The sequence below is a fragment of the Sycon ciliatum genome, chromosome 7 (assembly GCF_964019385.1).
Source record: "Sycon ciliatum chromosome 7, ocSycCili1.1, whole genome shotgun sequence".
Taxonomy (NCBI): domain Eukaryota; kingdom Metazoa; phylum Porifera; class Calcarea; order Leucosolenida; family Sycettidae; genus Sycon; species Sycon ciliatum.
In genome coordinates this window covers 5598990-5618182 of record NC_088649.1, presented here as the reverse complement: position 1 = coordinate 5618182, position 19193 = coordinate 5598990, and the positions used below count along the sequence as shown (strand labels likewise).

Genomic DNA, 19193 nt, shown 5'->3' with positions numbered 1-19193 from the left:
GGCGCTCTCTGCTATCTTATGCATATTTCCGATCTCACGCAGAAGTCAGAATTTTTGGTTACCACTCCGGATTTAACACTATGCTATTCTGTACTGGGCTGTTTTTTGTTTTCACTTTCACTTTTGCTTTTTCCTGTGTGTGTGTGTGTGTGTGTGTGTGTGTGTGTGTGTGTGTCTGTGTGCATGTGCATATGTGTGTGTGTGTGGGGGGGGGGGGGGTTGTGTTTATGTATGTGTGTGCGTGTGTGCGCGTGTGTGTGTGTGTGTGTGTGTGTGTGTGTGTGTGTGTGTGTGTGTGTGCGTGTGTGTGTGTGTGTGTGTGTGTGCGTTCGTGCGTGCGTGTGTACATGCGTGCGTGCACGTGTGTGTGTGTGTCTGTGTGTGTGTGTGTGTGTGTGTGTGTGTGTGTGTATGTGTGTCTGTGTGTGTGTGTGTGTGTGTGTGTGTGTGTGTGTGTGTGTGTGTGTGTGTGTGTGTGTGTGTGTGTGTGTGTGTGTGTGTGTGTGTGTGTGTGTGTGTGTGTGTGTGTGTGTGTGTGTGTGTGTGCAATATGCCTGTGTACATTTGTTCAATGGTTGAACGTGGTGACTTCGCAGATGTTTCAGTGGACGGACATATTGGTAAGAGCCATATTGTGTCCAGGATCTCTGAAAGCTGTTCTCTTTGCTTACCACAGATGTAGAACTATAGTGGGTGCTCTCTGTGTATTCTTAGTGTGTATATTACCGATCCCACCCAGAAGTCAGAATTTTCGGTTTAATACTACTCCGTGTGTTTCACGCTATGCTATTATGTAATCATCTGGTTCTGTGAGTGCCTGGGTGGAATTTGCTTAGTCTTGGACTATTTCAGTCTGCCTATGTTTTTTTCTTGGTCTGTGAGACATCTTCGTGAGTAAATGGCTGATATAGGTATCTTAAATAAAAAGGGGTTTTGTCAACTGACAACCTCTCTATTTAGTTGCTATTCTCTCTTTGCGGATGCGCTGGATTTTTTTTGTTAGTGATGTCGAAAAAGTATCTTGTTGATTTTATTGCATCATGCATATTATGTATCCAAGGTGGGTTTATTAGTGAATGCTAGTGTTTGGTTTCTTTAGTAGAACACTGTGAGTACAGTCGTGGCCAAAGAAATGCAACCAAACTATTCAAAAGTAACACAGTGTTTCCATTTCAATTACATCATGCACGCTCCAAGAACCTCTCTGAGGACTTTAGGGGCCGTAAGGGCTTTGGCACTGGTTTCGGCTCACGGGTTCGATTTCTTTGTCCACGACTATACATCAGAAGCATATCTACATGTCCATGCATATTATGCTGTTGTAAGGTTTGCTGCTTACCAATGACTTTCATATTTTTCCTTGTGTTCCATGACTGGGATCATCGGCTAAATTGTGGGCTGCGGTGAATTTCACAGACCCCAAGACGGGTAAGTAACTAGAAGTGACGCGCTTCTTTGATATCTGTTTTGTTCTGTTTGGTCACAATAACGTTGTCAGAGGAAGGGATATGGTATGGGTGTGTGTTGGTCTTCTTGTGTCAAGTTGATAAGAAGCATAACTTTTTCTTTGCTATAGTATTGTGATGATGAGACACTTTCAGTTTTGAACGCTTTTCCTTAGTCCTTTCTGTGTGTAACAGGTGTATTTATCCTAAGATACTCTTTCATAAGGCTTCCTGCCTTGAAACTATAAATTGAACGTATCCTCTGAGAGTCCTGGGGACTGTTAAGCCAGGGCAGCTAACTTGTATGTGTATGTGTGTGTGTGTGTGTGTGTGTGTGTGTGTGTGTGTGTGTGTGTGTGTGTGTGTGTGTGTGTGTGTGTGTGTGTGTGTGTGTGTGTGTGTGTGTGTCCCATATGGTGCAGTGGTATGTGCATCGATTTCCAATCGATAGGCTGCGGGTTCGATTCCCGACGATTATGGTCACACACGTCTTTCTTCTCTTTCTCAGACTCTTCCTGACTTTTCTTTCATTCTCCTGGGTGGTTACCAACAGCCAGTGCATGACGGAGTATGTGGTGTGATGGTGTGTGCGGGTAAAAAAAATGAAAAGACCAAAAATAGGGATTCACTGGCCAGAAAAAGTCACTTCAAATAGCTGTATGGTGTAGACCAGGCTGAATAGTGACGGTCAATTCTTCAGCCTTGCAAGCTGTTGAGTGGTGCAATCCCAGCACAAGTTGCTATGGCTTCTGCCGTAGCATTGCTATCATCGCCTCCAGCGATGGGCGTCAAAAGGTCACAAGGTGTGTGTGTGTGTGTGTGTGTGTGTGTGCGTGCGTGCGTGCGTGCGTGTGTGTGTGTGCGTATGTGTGCGTGTGCGCATGTGTGTGTGTGTGCGTGTGTGCGCATTCGCGCGTGTGTGGGTGCATCCGTACATGCGTGATGAAGGGATCTGAAATAGGGTTTGGTTAATCTCCTTTCGTAAGTGCACAATGAATAAGCATATACCCTTCGGAATGATTTGACACTTCAGTACAGGCTTTCAATGCGACCAGGACATGTGCTGTATATTTCAAAGCACATATAATTGGATGCGTTGTGGCAGGCAAAGATTGAGGTAGAAGAAGGTGCCGTTTCTGTCCAGAATATTTGACACATGTAGGTGATCTCTTTAAATTTTTTCCTGTGTGTGTGCTATATTCCCGTGGACATTTGTTCAATGGTTGAATGTGGTGACAACGCAGATGAACCGGGAGGAATTGGTAAGTGCCATATTGGGTCTAGGACCTTTGATAGCTGTTCTCTTTGCTTCCCCAGACAGAGCTATTGTAGGTGCTCCGTGTTATCTTATGCATTTTACCGATCTCACGCAGAAGTCAGAATTTTTGGTTACCACTCCGGGTTTAACACTGTGCTATTCTGTACTGGGCTGTTTTTTGTTTTCTCTTTCACTTTCACTTTTTCCTCTGTGTTTGTATGTGTGTGTTTGTGTGTGTGTGTGTGTGTGTGTGTGTGTGTGCGCGCGTGCGGGCCCGAGTGTGGGGTGCGCGGGCAGGTGGGCCGGCGGGTGGGCGTGCGTGCTTGCGTGTGTAGTATTATGGTGATAGTGCAGATTAATGGGTGCACGCAGGTTTGTGCTCAATCTATGCTGCTATGATTGATAGTGCTGTTACTGCATGCTCATGCTTTACTGCTGGCTACGGTTGCGTGCTCTGCACATCACGGTGATCAAGTCGACCAAAATAACATAGAGCATGCCCATCTGGTACTCTAAGTGGCTTTGCGCTCTACGTGACATTGAACGTGACTCTCTACATGGCATTCATGCGTGGCACTCGCCTCCGATGTGGGCGGCGTGCGACGTGGCGTCACCATGGCATTTGTATGTGGCACTCAACGTGGGCGACATGCAACCTTCCTTCGACGTCACACTCGACGTGACTTGCTAGAGTTTGCCTTGCTATATATTTCGATCCGTTCCTTGTGTGGATCATTCTTGTTTGCTCGTAGTGTTTCACCCTCCCACCTCCCATTTCTCATCACTAATTTACTTTGATAAAGTGAATAAATGGGGTGTTGGCCACGCTCATTTCCGGCTAATCAGGGCCCTCGGTCGCCATCCCTCGGACGCAGACTCTTGCAGATACTTGGCTCCGCCAACATTCTGCTCCACCTGGCCAACCCTGAATCCTCTCTCATAGATACTTGGCTCCGCCAACATTCTGCTCCGGCAGTGTCTACGCATTTCTTTCCGTAGCCTCTCATTCCGCAGGCCGGCACTCCCCCGTACCGCAAGTTGCGGTGTGTTGTAGTTAATGTGTGTGTGTGTGTGTGTGTGTGTGCGTGCGTGCGTGCGTGTGCGTGTGTGTGTTATATACCTGTGGACATTTGTTGTATGGTTGAATGTGGTGACTTCACAGATCGCGGGTATCAGACACGGCGACATGGTAAGTGCCATATCGTGTCCAGGATCATTGAAAGCTGTTCTCTTTGCTTACCACAGATGTAGAACTATAGTGGGTGCTCTCTGTGTATTCTTAGTGTGTATATTACCGATCCCACCCAGAAGTCAAATTTTTTGGTTACTACTCCGCGCGATCCGTGTGTTTCACGCTATGCTATACTGTGCTTAGCTAGTTTTGTGAGTGCCTGGGTGGAATTTGCTTAGTCCCTAACTATTTCAGTCTGCCTTTGTTTTTTTCTTGGGCTGTGAGAGATCTACATGGGTAAATGACTGATATAGGTATAATTATTGTTGCCTCTCAGACAATAATGAGATGATACTCAGAAAAGAGACACACGTCAGGCTCTTTACGAACAAGTTGAAAGTTTCGGTTTCAAAAGTGTACTTTCAAGTCTCCTGAGCAGGTGAAATACAGGCAAAGGGAAAGGAACAAGAGCAGTGGATTAAGTACAATAGACGATGATAAAACAATGCAAAGAAGAAGATACGTATTAGTGGTTGCGACTTCGGCGATGATTTGTAAGAAAGGGTTTGCTCCCCACACTGGAGCTTGCGCTATTCCGCCGACTTGACTTGACATTTGACTGACTCACGACTGCGATCCAGAGAACACGAGAAGTCCATCGAAGTCGCCGAAGTCGCAACCACTATTTCGTACTGTTGTGCCCAGCGCGGGCTTGCGACTAGCTGGTTTGGAGGTGACAGCGTTGTGAATGACTGAGGGTCCTCGACGTCTGTTCTCACCGTCCAAGGGCGACACTGACTCACGCTGCTATCCGGTGTTTGCGGGGTGTTTGTCGTGCCGGAAACGGAGTGTCTCTGTAAGTTTGTATCCCTGTTGATGTTTGTGCCTGGAATAAGTGGTGCTCTTCAGGCACAATCTTCCTCAGCCTACTCAAGCTCAACTGTTGAGGGGTGAATTCCCCGAAACACTGTGTATTGAGCAGGGAGTGGTGCTTTCTCGCAGGTTTGCCCAGTCGAAGGTTCGATGGACTTCTCGTGTTCTCTGGATGGCAGTCGTGAGTCAGTCAAGTGTCAAGTGAAGTCGACGGAATAGCGCGAGCTCCAGTGTGGAGAGCAAACCCTTTCTTACAAAGAAGAAGATAGCTAAAATAAACAGCAAAAATACACGACCTATATACATAGCAATATTGAATAATGACACAAAGGTGCAAGTGTGAGAAAACCCCAAAAGCATGACATGTGGTGAGACAACAAGAGACAACCAATGGACATAACTAACGAGTTTTTTTGACGCACTAACTCAACAGCCTAAATGTAAATCTAATATAATAATTGAGAACAAAATTTCACGGTTCGCGTGAGACTCGGTTTCTCTATATAGAGGCCAAGTTTTCCGCATCCGTAGGAACGCCACCACCCTTCAAGGATCAAGGCGCAGATGCAGCTCCTAAAGCGGTGGGGAAAAAAGAAGAAGAACAAAATGATACCAGTTATGACTAACTGTCCACTAACGTAACCAGATCTTATACAGTTAGCGAATTGCGACAAAATGGCACAAAACTGACAAGGAGTACTGAGACATTCGGCTTGTCACAATTCGTCTTCGCTTAGCTTTCCCTTTCTAGGCTTATTACATAAACTTGAGCCTCCCAAGTTGGGTGGTCTGTTGCTTTGCGTCCTCGAGTTGCAGTAAGGCCGGTATGTCCAATAGTCTTACTAGTTTCGTCATCATCCAGTAACTTTCGGCATTCTTTGTTGCCGTGATCCGTAGCTCGTGCTCTTCTTCGTTGCGCTTTCCTTCCCCTCTTGGACCTTTCCGAACCTAAGCCTTCCAAGTTGGTTTGCGCCTTGGAGAAGTGTTGGAGCTAGGTGTCAGGTCGCCGGATGTCTCAGTGCTCCTTGTCAGTTTTGTGCCATTTTGTCCCACTTGCTGACTGTATAAGATCTGGTTACTTTGGGTCATAACTCGTAGCATTTTTCCTTCTTCTTTTCACAATAATTTAATTGGCTCACCATCCGAGTTAAATCTAATATAGAAGAATGATGAGATCGGCAACGGTGGCGGTGGCGGCGTCTAAAGCACTGGCAGAGACGACGGCTAAGGTACACACGCTTAGTCATTTGCTATCGGACATGTCCACCGCACTTGCTGATTGCTCTGATGTTAGTTCTGATAATTATGAGTCATCTATTGTTGTCATTTGTTTGAGCATCCTGATTGTCGTGCTGTATATTCAGACGATTGCTTTTCGATTGTGTCGCGTGTACGCAGTGCTAGGTTGCCGAATGTTTTGGAAGCTGTGTATATCCACACAAAAAAACCAACCTTTGCAACCAGAAGCAAATTAGATTTACACTTAGGCTGTTAGGTAGGTCGTCAAAAACTTGTTAGTTACGTCTATTGGTTGGTATGTGTGTATTATGTGTATAGGTCACGCATTTTTGCAGTTTTTTTGCAATCTTCTTCTTTGCACTGTTTCATCACCTTCTTTCTGTACTTATTGTTCCTTTCCCTTTGCCTGTATTTCACACGATGAGAAGCCTTGAAAGTACACTTGTGAAGCCGAAAACTTTCTAGATGTTCGTAAAGAGCCTGAAGTGTGTCCTTTTTCCGAGTATTATAGGCACCTTGTTGATTTTATTGCATCATGCATATTATGTATCCAAGGTGGGTTTATTAGTGAATGCTAGTGTTTGGTTTCTTTGGTAGAACTCTGTAAGTACAGTCGTGGCCAAAGAAATGCAACCAAACTGTTCAAAAGTAACACAGTGTTTCCATTTCAATTACATCATGCACGCTCCAAGAACCTCTCTGAGGACTGTAAGGGCCGTAAAGCTATGGCGCTGGTTTCGGCTCATGGGTTCGATTTCTTTGTCCACGACTATACATCAGAAGCACATCTTCATGTACATGCATATTATACTGTTGTAAGGTTTGCTGCTTACCAATGACTATCATATTCTTCTTTGTGCTCCATGACTGGGATCATCGGCTAAATTGTGGGCTGCGGTGAATTTCACAGACCTCAATGAAAAGACTAACGGTGAGTAACTAGAAGTGACGCGCTTCTTTGATATCTGTTTTGTTCTGCTTGGTGACAATTAGTAGCTGCCAGAGGAAGGGATATGATATGGGTGTGTATTGGTCTTCTTGTGTCAAGCTGATAAGAAGCATATCTTTTCGTTTAATTATTATGAAATGACGAGGCACTTGCAGCTTTGAACGCTTTTGCTTATTCCTGTGTGTGTGTGTGTGTGTGTGTGTGTGTGTGTGTGTGTGTGTGTGTGTGTGTGTGTGTGTGTGTGTGTGTGTGTGTGTGTGTGTGTGTGTGTGTGTGTGTGTGTGTGTGTGTGTGTGTGTGTGTGTGTGTGTGTGTGTGTGTGTGTGTGTGTGTGTGTGTGTGTGTGTGTGTGTGTGTGTGTGTGTGTGTGTGTGTGTGTGTGTGTGTGTGTGTGTGTGTGTGTGTGTGTGTGTGTGTGTGTGTGTGTGTGTGTGTGTGTGTGTGTGTGTGTGTGTGTGTGTGTGTGTGTGTGTGTGTGTGTGTGTGTGTGTGTGTGTGTGTGTGTGTGTGTGTGTGTGTGTGTGTGTGTGTGTGTGTGTGTGTGTGTGTGTGTGTGTGTGTGTGTGTGTGTGTGTGTGTGTGTGTGTGTGTGTGTGTGTGTGTGTGTGTGTGTGTGTGTGTGTGTGTGTGTGTGTGTGTGTGTGTGTGTAACAGGTGTATTTATCCTAAGATACTCTGTCATAAGGCTTCCTGCCATGAAACTATGACTTGAACCTATCCTCTGGGAGTGTCTTGTTGAGGATTGTTTATCCAGGGCAGCTAACATGTATGTGCGTGTGTGGGTTTTTTTGTTAGATCCGCTCTGATTGACGACATCAGGGTGTCCATCCCGGGATCCAACAGCAGTTACCCTTTTTCGGCGCCTTGTCCTCACCCACTTAGGGGCCGTCCGTAATAATCATCGATCTTTTTCACGAAGAGAAAAAAATGTCGCTTATAGGTGGCTGGGGTGAGGAGAGTCACAGTTCGTTTTGAAAATTATTGATAGCTGAAACATCAATCCACTTAAGCTGTCAAGTCACTATATTTTCGTTGATGGGGGTGGTTGGGTGGGAGAGGGTCATAACTAAACTTTTTCGTTCCTTGAAGATTATCGATAATACCAGATGGCCCCTTTCTGAGGTGTGGTGAGCCCATAAGTGGGATCATTTCCAAGTCCAGCCATAGTTTGGGGATTTCGGGGGGGGGGGGGGGGGGGGATGTCGGCCGTTGGGCGGTTCAATAGACACTTGAGTCATCTTTCCAAGATTCCTTTTTGAGTTTCTCTCCCCTCTCCCGGGGAGACTCGCATTGTGTGTGTGTGTGTGTGTGTGCGTGTGTGCTATATTTGTTCAATGGATGAATATGTGGTGACTACGCAGATGGATCTTCAGAAATTGGTAAGTGCCATATTATTATGTCCAGGATCTTTGAAAGCTGTTCTCTTTGCTTCCCCAGACGTAGAACTATAGTGGGAGCTCCCTGTTATCTTATGCATGCTACCGATCCCACCCAGAAGTCAAATTTTTTGGTTACTACTCCGTGTGTTTCACGCTATGCTATTATGTAATCATCTGGTTCTGTGAGTGCCTGGGTGGAATTTGCTTAGTCTTGGACTATTTCAGTCTGCCTATGTTTTTCTTGGTCTGTGAGAGATCAACATGATTGAAGTGCTGATATAGGCACCTTGTTGATTTTATTGCAGTGCTGCCAACCTTCCGTATTTGTACGGAAATTCACTCCTTTGTCCGTAGTATGGAAATTGACCGAAATTGTACGGAAAACTAAGAAGTATGGATCAGCTGACTATGAACCAGTTTTTCTACATGTACATGACATGGTACGCATGTCATGTACATGTACATGATGAGTGCAGTTTGAATGGATATGGCCTTGATTTATGAATACTAGTATGAGTACAGTCCTCCCTCTCTAATCCGGCATCTTTTGCAACGGCATTTTCTGCTGGATAAACAAGGGTGCTAGATTATCAAATCCTGCCCTCCAACCCGGCCCACATGTTATCATGCATGTTGTGTCGTAAATCAAGATGTGGGGATTTTCTGTGTTAAACCAAGTACTTTGTGGAATGCATGTCTATAACATACACATGGGAATATCTTATGCACTAGCATAGGATATTCCCAAGTGTACTTCGAAGTATGTTACATGTGCTGTGTATGTTACAATGCTCCCTGACAGTATGCGATGTAGAACTGCTGGATTAGAGAATCGAATTATGTACAATTGGAGTGATTTGTTGCAGAAAGTCGCTGCTGGAGGCGGAATTCAAGTGCCGGATTAAAGCGTAGAAAATGAACTGAAAAATTCCTTTTTCCAGAAAGTGTGCTGGTTTGCAAGGATGCTGGATAAACAAGTGCCGGATTAGAGAGGGACGACTGTATATCCTTGTCCTACCAAAGCCAGCTACAGTGTGTGCCACAACCACAATCATGACGACTAGTACTACAGTCTACATGACTACATCAATAATATGTACGGTCAACTTTGCGAATAACGACCTTTGGCGGGGCATCAGAAAAGTGTCCTTATTCGCGAAGTGTCCTTATGCCCGAAGTCCCATTTGAATGTATGTGAACCCATATTTTGTATAGTATGATATGCGTATCAAAATGAAGCTCCTTTCATACTCTATGCCAATGTATACTTTATTTTCATAATTATTATAATTGAAAGGAACTATACAGTCAATATGGAAGGGAAACAGATTGAAAAATTAGCCTTTGGAGCTATCTATCATCATGTACATGTACATGTATGATGATTACTGTACAATCATGTACAACTACATGTAGGTGTGCTGATCTCTCCACTTGCATGTATTCAGAAGCAAAATAAAAAAATAAAATAAAGCACCCCCCCCCCCCCCCCTTGGCTGCATCTTCTTGCATGTGTGCCTTTATCCATCGCCATGGGTTCTGGTACTTCTGCATGACAGGTACTTGAAATAGCTATCAAAAGCCCAGAAAGTCGTTATTCAAGCAGTAAATATGACCTCGGGGCACTAAAATCATGTCGCTATTCGCGAATTGTCGTTATTCAGATAGTCGTTATATCCGAAGTCAAATGCATACAGGCAGATGGAACTTTGCTCTGGGCATGGAAATTCTGTCGTTATTCGCGAATTGTCGTTATATCCGCAGTCCTTATTAGCAAAGTTGACAGTACACAAGTCATGTCATGACTATGATAGTCTGTCCACAATACATGACTATATCATTGCATGCTGAGCACAATGACTTTCATCTTGTTCCTTTTGTTTGCGTTCCTTGACTGGGATCATCGGCTGAATTGTGGGCTGCGGTGAATTTCAAAGATCGAAGACCTCAATCATGTCGTCAATGCAATACCGCATTTGGTAAGTAACTACAAGTAGATGGATCACGCTTCTTTGTTATCCGTTTTGGTTCTGCTTGGTCATTATGAGTGGCTGTTAGAGGAAGGGATCTGATATGAGCGTGTGTTGGTCTTCATGTGTCAAGTTCAGAAGTAGTATATCCTTTCGTTTATTATGAAATGATGGAACGCTTGCCGGCTTTAAACACTTTTGCTTATTCCTTTTTATGTGTGTGTGTGTTTGTGTGTGTGTGTGTGTGTGTGTTTGTGTTTGTGTGTGTGTGTATGTGTGTGTGTGTGTGTGTGTGTGTGTGTGTGTGTGTGTGTGTGTGTGTGTGTGTGTGTGCGCATGTGTGTGTGTGTGTGTGTGTGTGTGTGTGTGTGTGTATGCATTTGCGAATGCGTGCACGTACCTGTGTGAGTGTGTGCATGCGTGTTTGTACTCTATGACCGGGACATTTCGTTCCATGGTTGACGGGATGGCCTCTTTGCAGTTTGATCTTCCGCATGTAAGTAACTAGTTGAACCTGCATCTTTGATAGATGTTATGTATTCCCCTGGCCTAGGAGCCTAGGATCCGGATTTTACAGAAGCGGACTAGTTAGGCATTAAAGACTTCTTCGGGTTTCTTGTGCTGTAAGGAAAGCTGCATGAGTGAAGTCGGTGAATGATAAGAGTGCTGGTTGCATATTCTAACTAATTTCTAAGTACAGTGCTCGCCTATCAAAATCGTCCCAGTGTTTATAGCAGAGCCACGATCTCGCACACACTCTGGGTGTGATATTGCCAGGGCCTTGTAGTACCCGGTGCTAGTTTTCAGTGGGGTGAATTCCATGGACAGGCACTGTAGTGCATTGTACGTACATGTATATTGGAGGCGTTGATTAGTGAATTGTGAAGCTTCACCGTACACTCTCATGGGACCAGTTTTGTAAATACCTGGGTGGAATTTTCTTAGCCCTGGACTATTTCAGTCTTCCCATGTCATTCTTGATCTGTGAGAGATCCACATGAATAAAGGGCTGATATAGGACGGTGTCTTGTTGATTTTATTTCGTTATGTATACAAATGCATTGGAGGTGGGTTAATCAGTAAAATGCTAGTGTTTGGCTTCTGTTGTGGAACAATGTCAGTACAGTCGTGGCCAAAGAAATCCCACCCCGAGTCAAAGTGTTTCCATTTTCATTACATCATGCACGGTCCAAAACCTATATGAGGGTCGCAGGCGCCACATGAGCATTGGCGCTGATTTCGGCTCACTCGTCGGATTTCTTTGTCCACGAGTCTATATCACAGGCATATCTACATGTATTATTGCAGTTTTGTATGGTTTGCTGCTTACCAATGACTTTCATCTTATTCTTTTTGTTTGTGTTCCATGACTGGGACTTGTCGACTGGAACTGGGATCATCGGCTAAATTGTTGAATTGTGATTCAGAAGACTAATGTTATCGTCGTGTCTGGCGAATCTGTAAGTGCCGTATTGGCTCCAGGATCTTTGAAAGTTGTTCTCTTTTCTTATACCAGACATAGAACTATAGAGGGCACTCCTTGTTATCGTATGCATAATTCTGACCTAACAAAAGTGGCAGGATTTTCTTTTACCACTCCGAGTTTCACGCTATGCTATCATGAAGTTAGCGAGTGTTGTGAGTGTGTGGGTGGAATATTCTTAGCCCCGGACGCTTTTAGTCTTCCTTAGTTTTTCTTGATCTGTGACGGAACTACATAATGTGATACTGTATAAGTACAAATTTTCGTTCACGAAATCTTTCGTTATTTCACTCCACCAGCAGGCTTGTTACTAAACTTCGTTTTTGGTTGAGGTCTGTCACCCCCAACGTTCAGAAAAAAAACTTTAGTTTGGTACAAACTTAAAAGTTATTTCGTGCCCCCTAACGAATATAGTGAAAGTGAATTCCAAACGAAAATTTGTACCTATACAGTAGGTTGATATGGGTATTCTGTTGGTTTTATTGCATTAGAGGTGTGTTCATTAGTGAAACACTCCACGGCTCCACACTGCGCTCAAGCAGAAGACATGTAGTTGTGTTAAGATTGTTTTCGTAGGTGCACAGCATGATTGTTTGTCTCACTACACAGTTCTAACGTTACAATTAGTGTCTCGCCCCTGTTGCACTCAGTTCTCACTACACTTCTAGTGTCTCACCTTTCTTCATTCTATTTTAGCATTTTGTTTTGCTCTCGTAACACATTATTGAATGTATATTTAACAGGGCCGTCGCACACGGTACGGTCACTACGGTATTGACCGTACCACTATTTGCCCCAAGTACCCCGTGAATCAATAAACTGCACTGATTTGGGCTCTAAATGTCCTAAATTTTCGGCCCAGCATGTGATGATATTGGAACTCTATATCATTTGGTGCCATTAATGATCCCTATGCATACCGGTATAACTATATCCTCACGTCCTAATATTTACACCTGTCCATATTATGTGAAGAACAGGTTGGTGCGACTTCGGCGATGGTAGGGGAAGAGTGTGTTGCTCCCTACATCATCGGGGAGCTTGCGGTTTTTCTGCCGACTTGAATTCTCACTTGACTGACTAACAACTGCCATCCAGAGCACACGAGAAGTCCATCGAACCTTCGACTCGGCAAACCTACAAGAAAGCACTACTCCCTGCTCAATACACAGTGTTTTTTTTCGGGGAATTTACCCCTCATCAGTTGAGCTTGAGTAGGCTGAGGAAGATTGTGCCTGAAGAGCACCACTTATAATGCTCTCCATGCACAAACATCACCAGGAATACAAACTTACAGAGACTAATGGAGGAGCTGAACGGTCCCCAGCGCTTGTTCAGCACCTCCATGAGCGACACTGACTCACGCTGCTATGTGGTGTTCTCGAGGTGTTTGTCGCGTTGGAAATGGAGCATCTCTGTAAGTTTGTAGCTCAACTGATGAGGGGTGAATTCCCCGAAACACTGTGTATTGAGCAGGGAGTGGTGCTTTCTTGCAGGTTTGCCGAGTGGACGGTTCGATGGACTTCTCGTGTGCTCTGGATGGCAGTTGTTAGTTAGTCAAGTGAGAATTCAAGTCGGCAGGAAAACCGCGAGCTCCCATGTAGGGAGCAACACACTCTTCCCCCATCCATATTATGACATTAGTACTACTTCTCGTACTACCGGTACCTTTTCTAGTACTCACATATTGTACAACTTGATAGTTTCACACACCAAGATAAAATAACAAGGATGACAGCCCTTCAGGGTTAGTTGTCGGTTAGCCGAACGAGAGTGAGTTGTTGGTTTGTTCTCTCCTTCACATAGCCATCCCTCCCCCACGAGTAAATTGTACTTCAGATGGCTGACCGTACCACACTAAAATATGTTCCGACGCCCCTGTTGAATCATTGTTCAGCGTGGATACTCTTCAGTCACGACGTTCCATTGATGAATGTGAAAGGAAAATCGATTTTGGAAAACTTTCATGACTTTGTTGTAGTGTGGCGATGACAGCAGAATTTTTTCTCTTTATTGCTATTTTAAAATAGTAGATAAAGGAATGAATACACACAATTGTACACTTTCTACAGAGAAAGGTGGCATACCTAAAGAAGGTGATGGGGACAAAAGTTCTAAAGGTGATAACCATGCATACACATGGCGCTAGAATTTAACCATGTGCATGAAGAAGATGACTAGAGGTTGGCACTAGCGTTGCAACACATACATGCATAATGATAGATTGAAATGACTGGTTCAGTAGAAACGTGACGGCACGGTGAAACAAACGGACATCGTCACGTCACTATGACTAGGGCCCGGTACTAGGGGTGTGCGGATAATGCTCGAAAAGGTGGCATATTCTGCTCGAAAAGCAGTGAAATTGGCAGAACCATACAAACCTTATGGCGGGCAATTCCTCGAATTCTCCTCCATTTCTTTATCCACATACCAAACATGCATGAAACTTACCAGAAAAAGTACCGAATTCTGCCAATTTTTCTGCCAGCATTATCCGCATATGCCTAACTATGACTGCCGGTTGTCAACACTTTTGCTTATTCCTTTTGCGTGTATTTGCTTGCATGCATACGTGCGTGTGTGTTTGTTTGTGTGGTATGCGACTGGGACATTTTGTTCTATGCTTGATGTTGGCCTCTTTGCAGCAGCAGTCTGCCGTAAGTAACTTTGATAGCTGTTCTGTGTATTTACTGTGAAAATGCCGGTGTTGTGCCCAATCAATCAATTTTGTAAGCCTGGATCTGGATTTTATAGAAGCGGATGATAATTTACCATCAAAGACGTCTTCAGCTGTTCTTGTTTTTAAGGACAGGTGCTTGAGTGAAGTCAGTGATAACAAAATGCACAGTGCTGGTGGGACACACATACACATGGCGCTAGAATTTAACCACGTGCCTGAAGAAGACAATTTATTGATTAGAGGTTGGCACTAGCATTGCAACACATACATGCATAATGATAGATTGAAATTACTGGTTCAGTAGAAACGTGCGAACACGGTGAAACAAACGAACATGGTCACGTCACTATGACTGCCGGTTTTCAACACTTTGCTTATTCCTTTTGTGTGTATTTGTTTGCATGCATACGTGCGTGCGTGTGTTTTTGTGTGCTATATGACCGGGACATTTGTTCAATGCTTGGTGGTGGCCTCTTTGCAGTGGGAGTCTCTCGTAAGTAACTTTGATAGCTGTTCTGTGTAATACCGTGAAAAATGCCGGTGTTGTGCCCAATCAATCAATTTTGTAAATCTAGGATCTGGGTTGTATAGAAGCGGATGATAATTTACCATCAACTACGTCTTCAGCTGTTCTTTTCTTCAGGACAGGTGCTTGAGTGAAGTCAGTGATTGATGAGGGTACTGGGGGTTTGTTCTAAGTACAGTGCTGCCCCGTATGGGTGTGTCTTTAACAGGCCCCAAATGTAGCATAGGCAAAATATTCAATTATTCATAAGCGATTGCCTACATCTTCCAGCCATTCATTTTCTGGACTTTGCTAATTAGGTCTGTGTGATCGAAACAGCTGCCTGATAGAACGCAATGCCTACTTGAAATCTCATTTTGCTAATTATCATTTGATATCATTGTTATGGTGTTGTGTGCAGCGTAAGCAATTGGAGGAAATTGCCCTTGCCAGTAAGTTGAGCATTTCTTAAAAATGGTTCAGATACTCATTGGTGCTAGTTTCCAATTACATGGCTGGGGTTCTAGGGTCGTAGGTGTGTACATACCCGGTTGGGTGTTCATTGTGTGCTATACATGCGCTTTTGACCCATTTAGCCTCAATTCATGGCAAACAATCGCTTTTCCATTTTCTTCGCTTTGGGATTGAACTAACGACTAGCTAGATCTCTGTCAGAAAAAAAGGTTTTCGTAAGAAATGCCTTCAGGGCCCATTTCATAGTGAAAACAACAACAAACACAATAGGGTCCTGCACACTCAACACCCAACCGGGTCTACGGGATTCTACAAGATTAGACGAGATTCTACGGGATTTCGTGCATCTGTACAACGTGCATAAGGCTTATTGCTGTCATTGAGCACTGTACTGTACGACAAACATGCACCCGTACTGCCGTACAATAGTCATGTACAGCATGGCCGGATTGCTCAATCTGTTTCAGGAATACAGAAACTTGCTACTTTAGTTATAATATAACCTTCGGATGAACGGACCTTTTCATAATCTTTTCCGGCTGGGTTCTATCATTGTTGCCTCAAACTTTGATTTCCAAAACTTTTCCTATGTAATGAGATTGCGTTATTGTCTACCTTTGTTATGCCCATCAAAATTACAGGGCTCCGACTCTTCAAAGCTCAGCTCTATGAGTATGTGCAAGCACAACTCCAAGCAGGAAGGATTGCAAAATGTGTTGTGGGTGGAGTCTCTGGATCATCGAGCAAGCGGCGGGGAAGAAAGAAAGGTGGCTGCGCCGGAGGAGGAGGTGGAGGAACGTATGCGCTCGGGCAGAGCGAGGCGTGGACCATGTACTTAGTGAACCGCGACGGCATAGGTCGGCCGGTGCCCGTTCCGGCTTCGCTTGCACTGGGCCGGCAAGCAAAGCTACTTTGAGCACTACAAACGCTGATGTTTGTAATGTACTCATCACCATGACAGTATACCGAAGGTCCCTTGAACTTGTGTTCCGCTCTGCGAACACGCTTCACACCAGTATCACTGTAAGTAATACTCGGGTACAGTTGATCGAAGAAAACAGAAAACGGGAAAAAAAGAATATCCTTGATTCAAGAAAAACGGATAACGTGAAAAGGAAGATCCTTGATTGATGAAAAACAGAAAACGTGAAAACAAAAGAATATCCTTGATCAAGGCCACAGACTTGAGTAATCAGAGCCACATGGAGAGAAAAGCTCTTGTAAAAGACTTCCCATGACGATGGGACATTTCTTCCGAGATTTCCAGTGTCCTTCACCCGTTGGCGCTGGTAATGGCATGCAGTATGCCATGCATGCAATGAGCCTATGATGTGCTCCACTGCACCATAGACACTGGTGTAGGCGCATATTCAACATACTGAACTTGCCTCGGACAAGCAGAATGTTATTTCCCAGCAGCAGACTGGATGGGCCTCAGTCGATCAAAATAATTTTTGTGTTTTTTTTTTGCCTAACGTATATCCTGACTACATGGCTGTCTTATTGTGTCCCCATACATTTCTTTCTATGATGCCGCAACATTGCCCTGGCATCTGAACAACCATTTCCGTTTAAAAATATATTGTAAAACATGCATGATGCCTTTTGTTGGCTCTTATGCCTGGATTTCATTGACCATGGATCCTTCCATAAGTGACATGCGAACTGTACCTATTATTATGCATGTTTTAGAACCCGTCGATGGTTTCAGTCTTACAGACAACCGTTGTATTCTTTTTATAAAGTTTTGTTCTTCTAGGAATGAGCCGTCACGCGGCTGTCCACGGCGGATGGTTTCCGCCAGCTTCGAATGCGTTGTACGTGTATGGCGGTCCTATCCCACCGGGCAGCTGCATAGCCTCTTGGAGGCTTCTTTTTTCTGTATTTGTCTGATCTCTCAATGCCGCTTGCCTTGCATGTCTATCATTGCTGCTGTTTGTTGATGCAGTATGCTCTTTGCCTGCTGTGCATAAGCCGTATTAAACTTGCCGACTGTGGACGGACATCAGCCTGTCATTTCCTCTGTGCATTGCCAGCATAATACTTCAGAAGTGTGTTGTCTTTCAATGAACTCCACGCTCGCCCGTGTGCTACTCTGCATCATATTCACTTGCTCAAATAGTGCTCAGATAGCGCTCGAATAATGCTCAGATAGCGCTCGAATAGTGCTGAGTGCATGCCGTCCATTGCATCGGCCGCTGGAATGTGTTCTATAGTTCCACTTACACGTCTTGTTCTTTGGCACCCCAGGGTATGCAGGCCTTAGAGCTATGGACTTTTGATGATCATGATGATGATGGTGATAACCTACCGGTGTTGATACTTGTTATATCATGTGACCATTGTCATGTCATGTGACCATTGTATTGCCATGCGACCATTGTCATGTCACGTGACCATTGTCATGTCATGTGACCATTGTCAAGTCACGTGACCATTGTCATCAGTACAACCAGCATGGCAACTCGCAGGAATAGACGACTCAGAATGTGCAGTGCCTGTGCGTGCTTGTAGGAATGGGTTATGCTGGCGGGACTTTGGCAGGCATCATAGTGGGCGCATGCATGTCAGATTGGATTACACTGGCGCTACTGCATGATTTGTATGTAAGCCTCGATAGCGACAGTCTGGAATCCCACACCTACAACTGTTGTAGGGTGCAAGGTCCTTGAACAGACCTGGAATACAGGGTAGGGGGGGGGGCATGTTGGTAGGGTAATACTTTTTTACAAGTGTCACGCCCTTCCGGCCCCGGGGAAATGCAGAGAAATAGAACGTGGCAGACTACCAGGGTGCATGTATATTTCTCCAAACGCATTGGACACGAACCCACCCCGTGGCCTATATTGTATAATTCGAGAGGAATGGCGTCACCTGCACGAGCTTTAATTGTGCCAAAGTAATTTGAAAGGTGTTCCGGGAAGCTGATTCGCATGACCTGTTGGAGGGCAATACTACTGTCGTGGACATGGAAATCCAGTCGAATGACCGGGACCGGCGCCCTCGGCGCGTACATGTACAGAACGTTGAATGCAGTGCACAATCATGTTGATCCGATGCGACCAGCGCGCTGCAGCGCACACATGTACATGGATGTGTGTACCGCTTCACACGGCTGCATGGCCCGCGCCCTGGGGCCGCTAGACGTGCGACCGGATTTCCATGTCCAGGACAGTAGCAGGTAGTTCCCATAGTAACAGTTTTGAAATTGGCACTTTTAAAACTACTTATACAGCATTAGTAGTCATGACAACTAACAGGGTGCTCGGTAGACCGAGGTGTCCGTGATTTCCAGGTCCGGATAAGAGAGATATGGCTCGCCTTTTCTGCAGCTCACACGGTTAGAACAATTTCAATCAGAATAGGGTTGACGGGGAACAGGAAGGAACAAAACTGCCAAAAGATCACGAGATCGAAAGATGATGAGGATAGGGAGGGGGGGGGGGGCTAGGAGTGCATGGACCAGTCACATGTCCATGTAATTTGAACCACACGGCCTCACAGGGAGTGTACAGTCAAATTTGCGTATAACGACACTCAGCGGGACATTAGAAAAGTGTCGTTATTCGCGAATTGCGAAGTGTCCTTACACCCGAAGTTTCATTATAATGTATAACAGTTAGATGGGACTTTGCTCTGGGCATGGAAATTCTATTGTTATTCGCGAATTGTAGTTATATCCGCAGTCGTTACTAGCAAAGTTGACTGTAGCAAGATGCGGTGTCTGTACCAACCAGCGGTGGTTCAACACACTGTAAACAATA

General features: G+C 44.7%; 1 protein-coding gene and 1 long non-coding RNA gene across 2 annotated transcripts; both read left to right on the top strand.

Moving 5' to 3' along the window:
• Window positions 1–1422: 1422 nt before the first annotated feature.
• Window positions 1423–12761, top strand: LOC135820819 (uncharacterized). Its single transcript, XM_065333859.1, has 8 exons — window positions 1423–1428; window positions 2690–2707; window positions 3866–3892; window positions 6897–6917; window positions 8297–8314; window positions 10252–10293; window positions 10766–10780; window positions 11712–12761. Exons 2-8 carry the CDS (start codon window positions 2690–2692, stop codon window positions 11973–11975), a joined length of 405 nt encoding a protein of 134 aa, XP_065189931.1. The 5' UTR covers window positions 1423–1428; the 3' UTR covers window positions 11976–12761.
• Window positions 12762–14877: 2116 nt separating this feature from the next.
• Window positions 14878–17934, top strand: LOC135821499 (uncharacterized). The gene is made up of 3 exons (XR_010554379.1): window positions 14878–14943; window positions 15377–15407; window positions 16071–17934. It is a non-coding gene; the product is annotated as an uncharacterized LOC135821499 (long non-coding RNA).
• Window positions 17935–19193: the final 1259 nt, after the last annotated feature.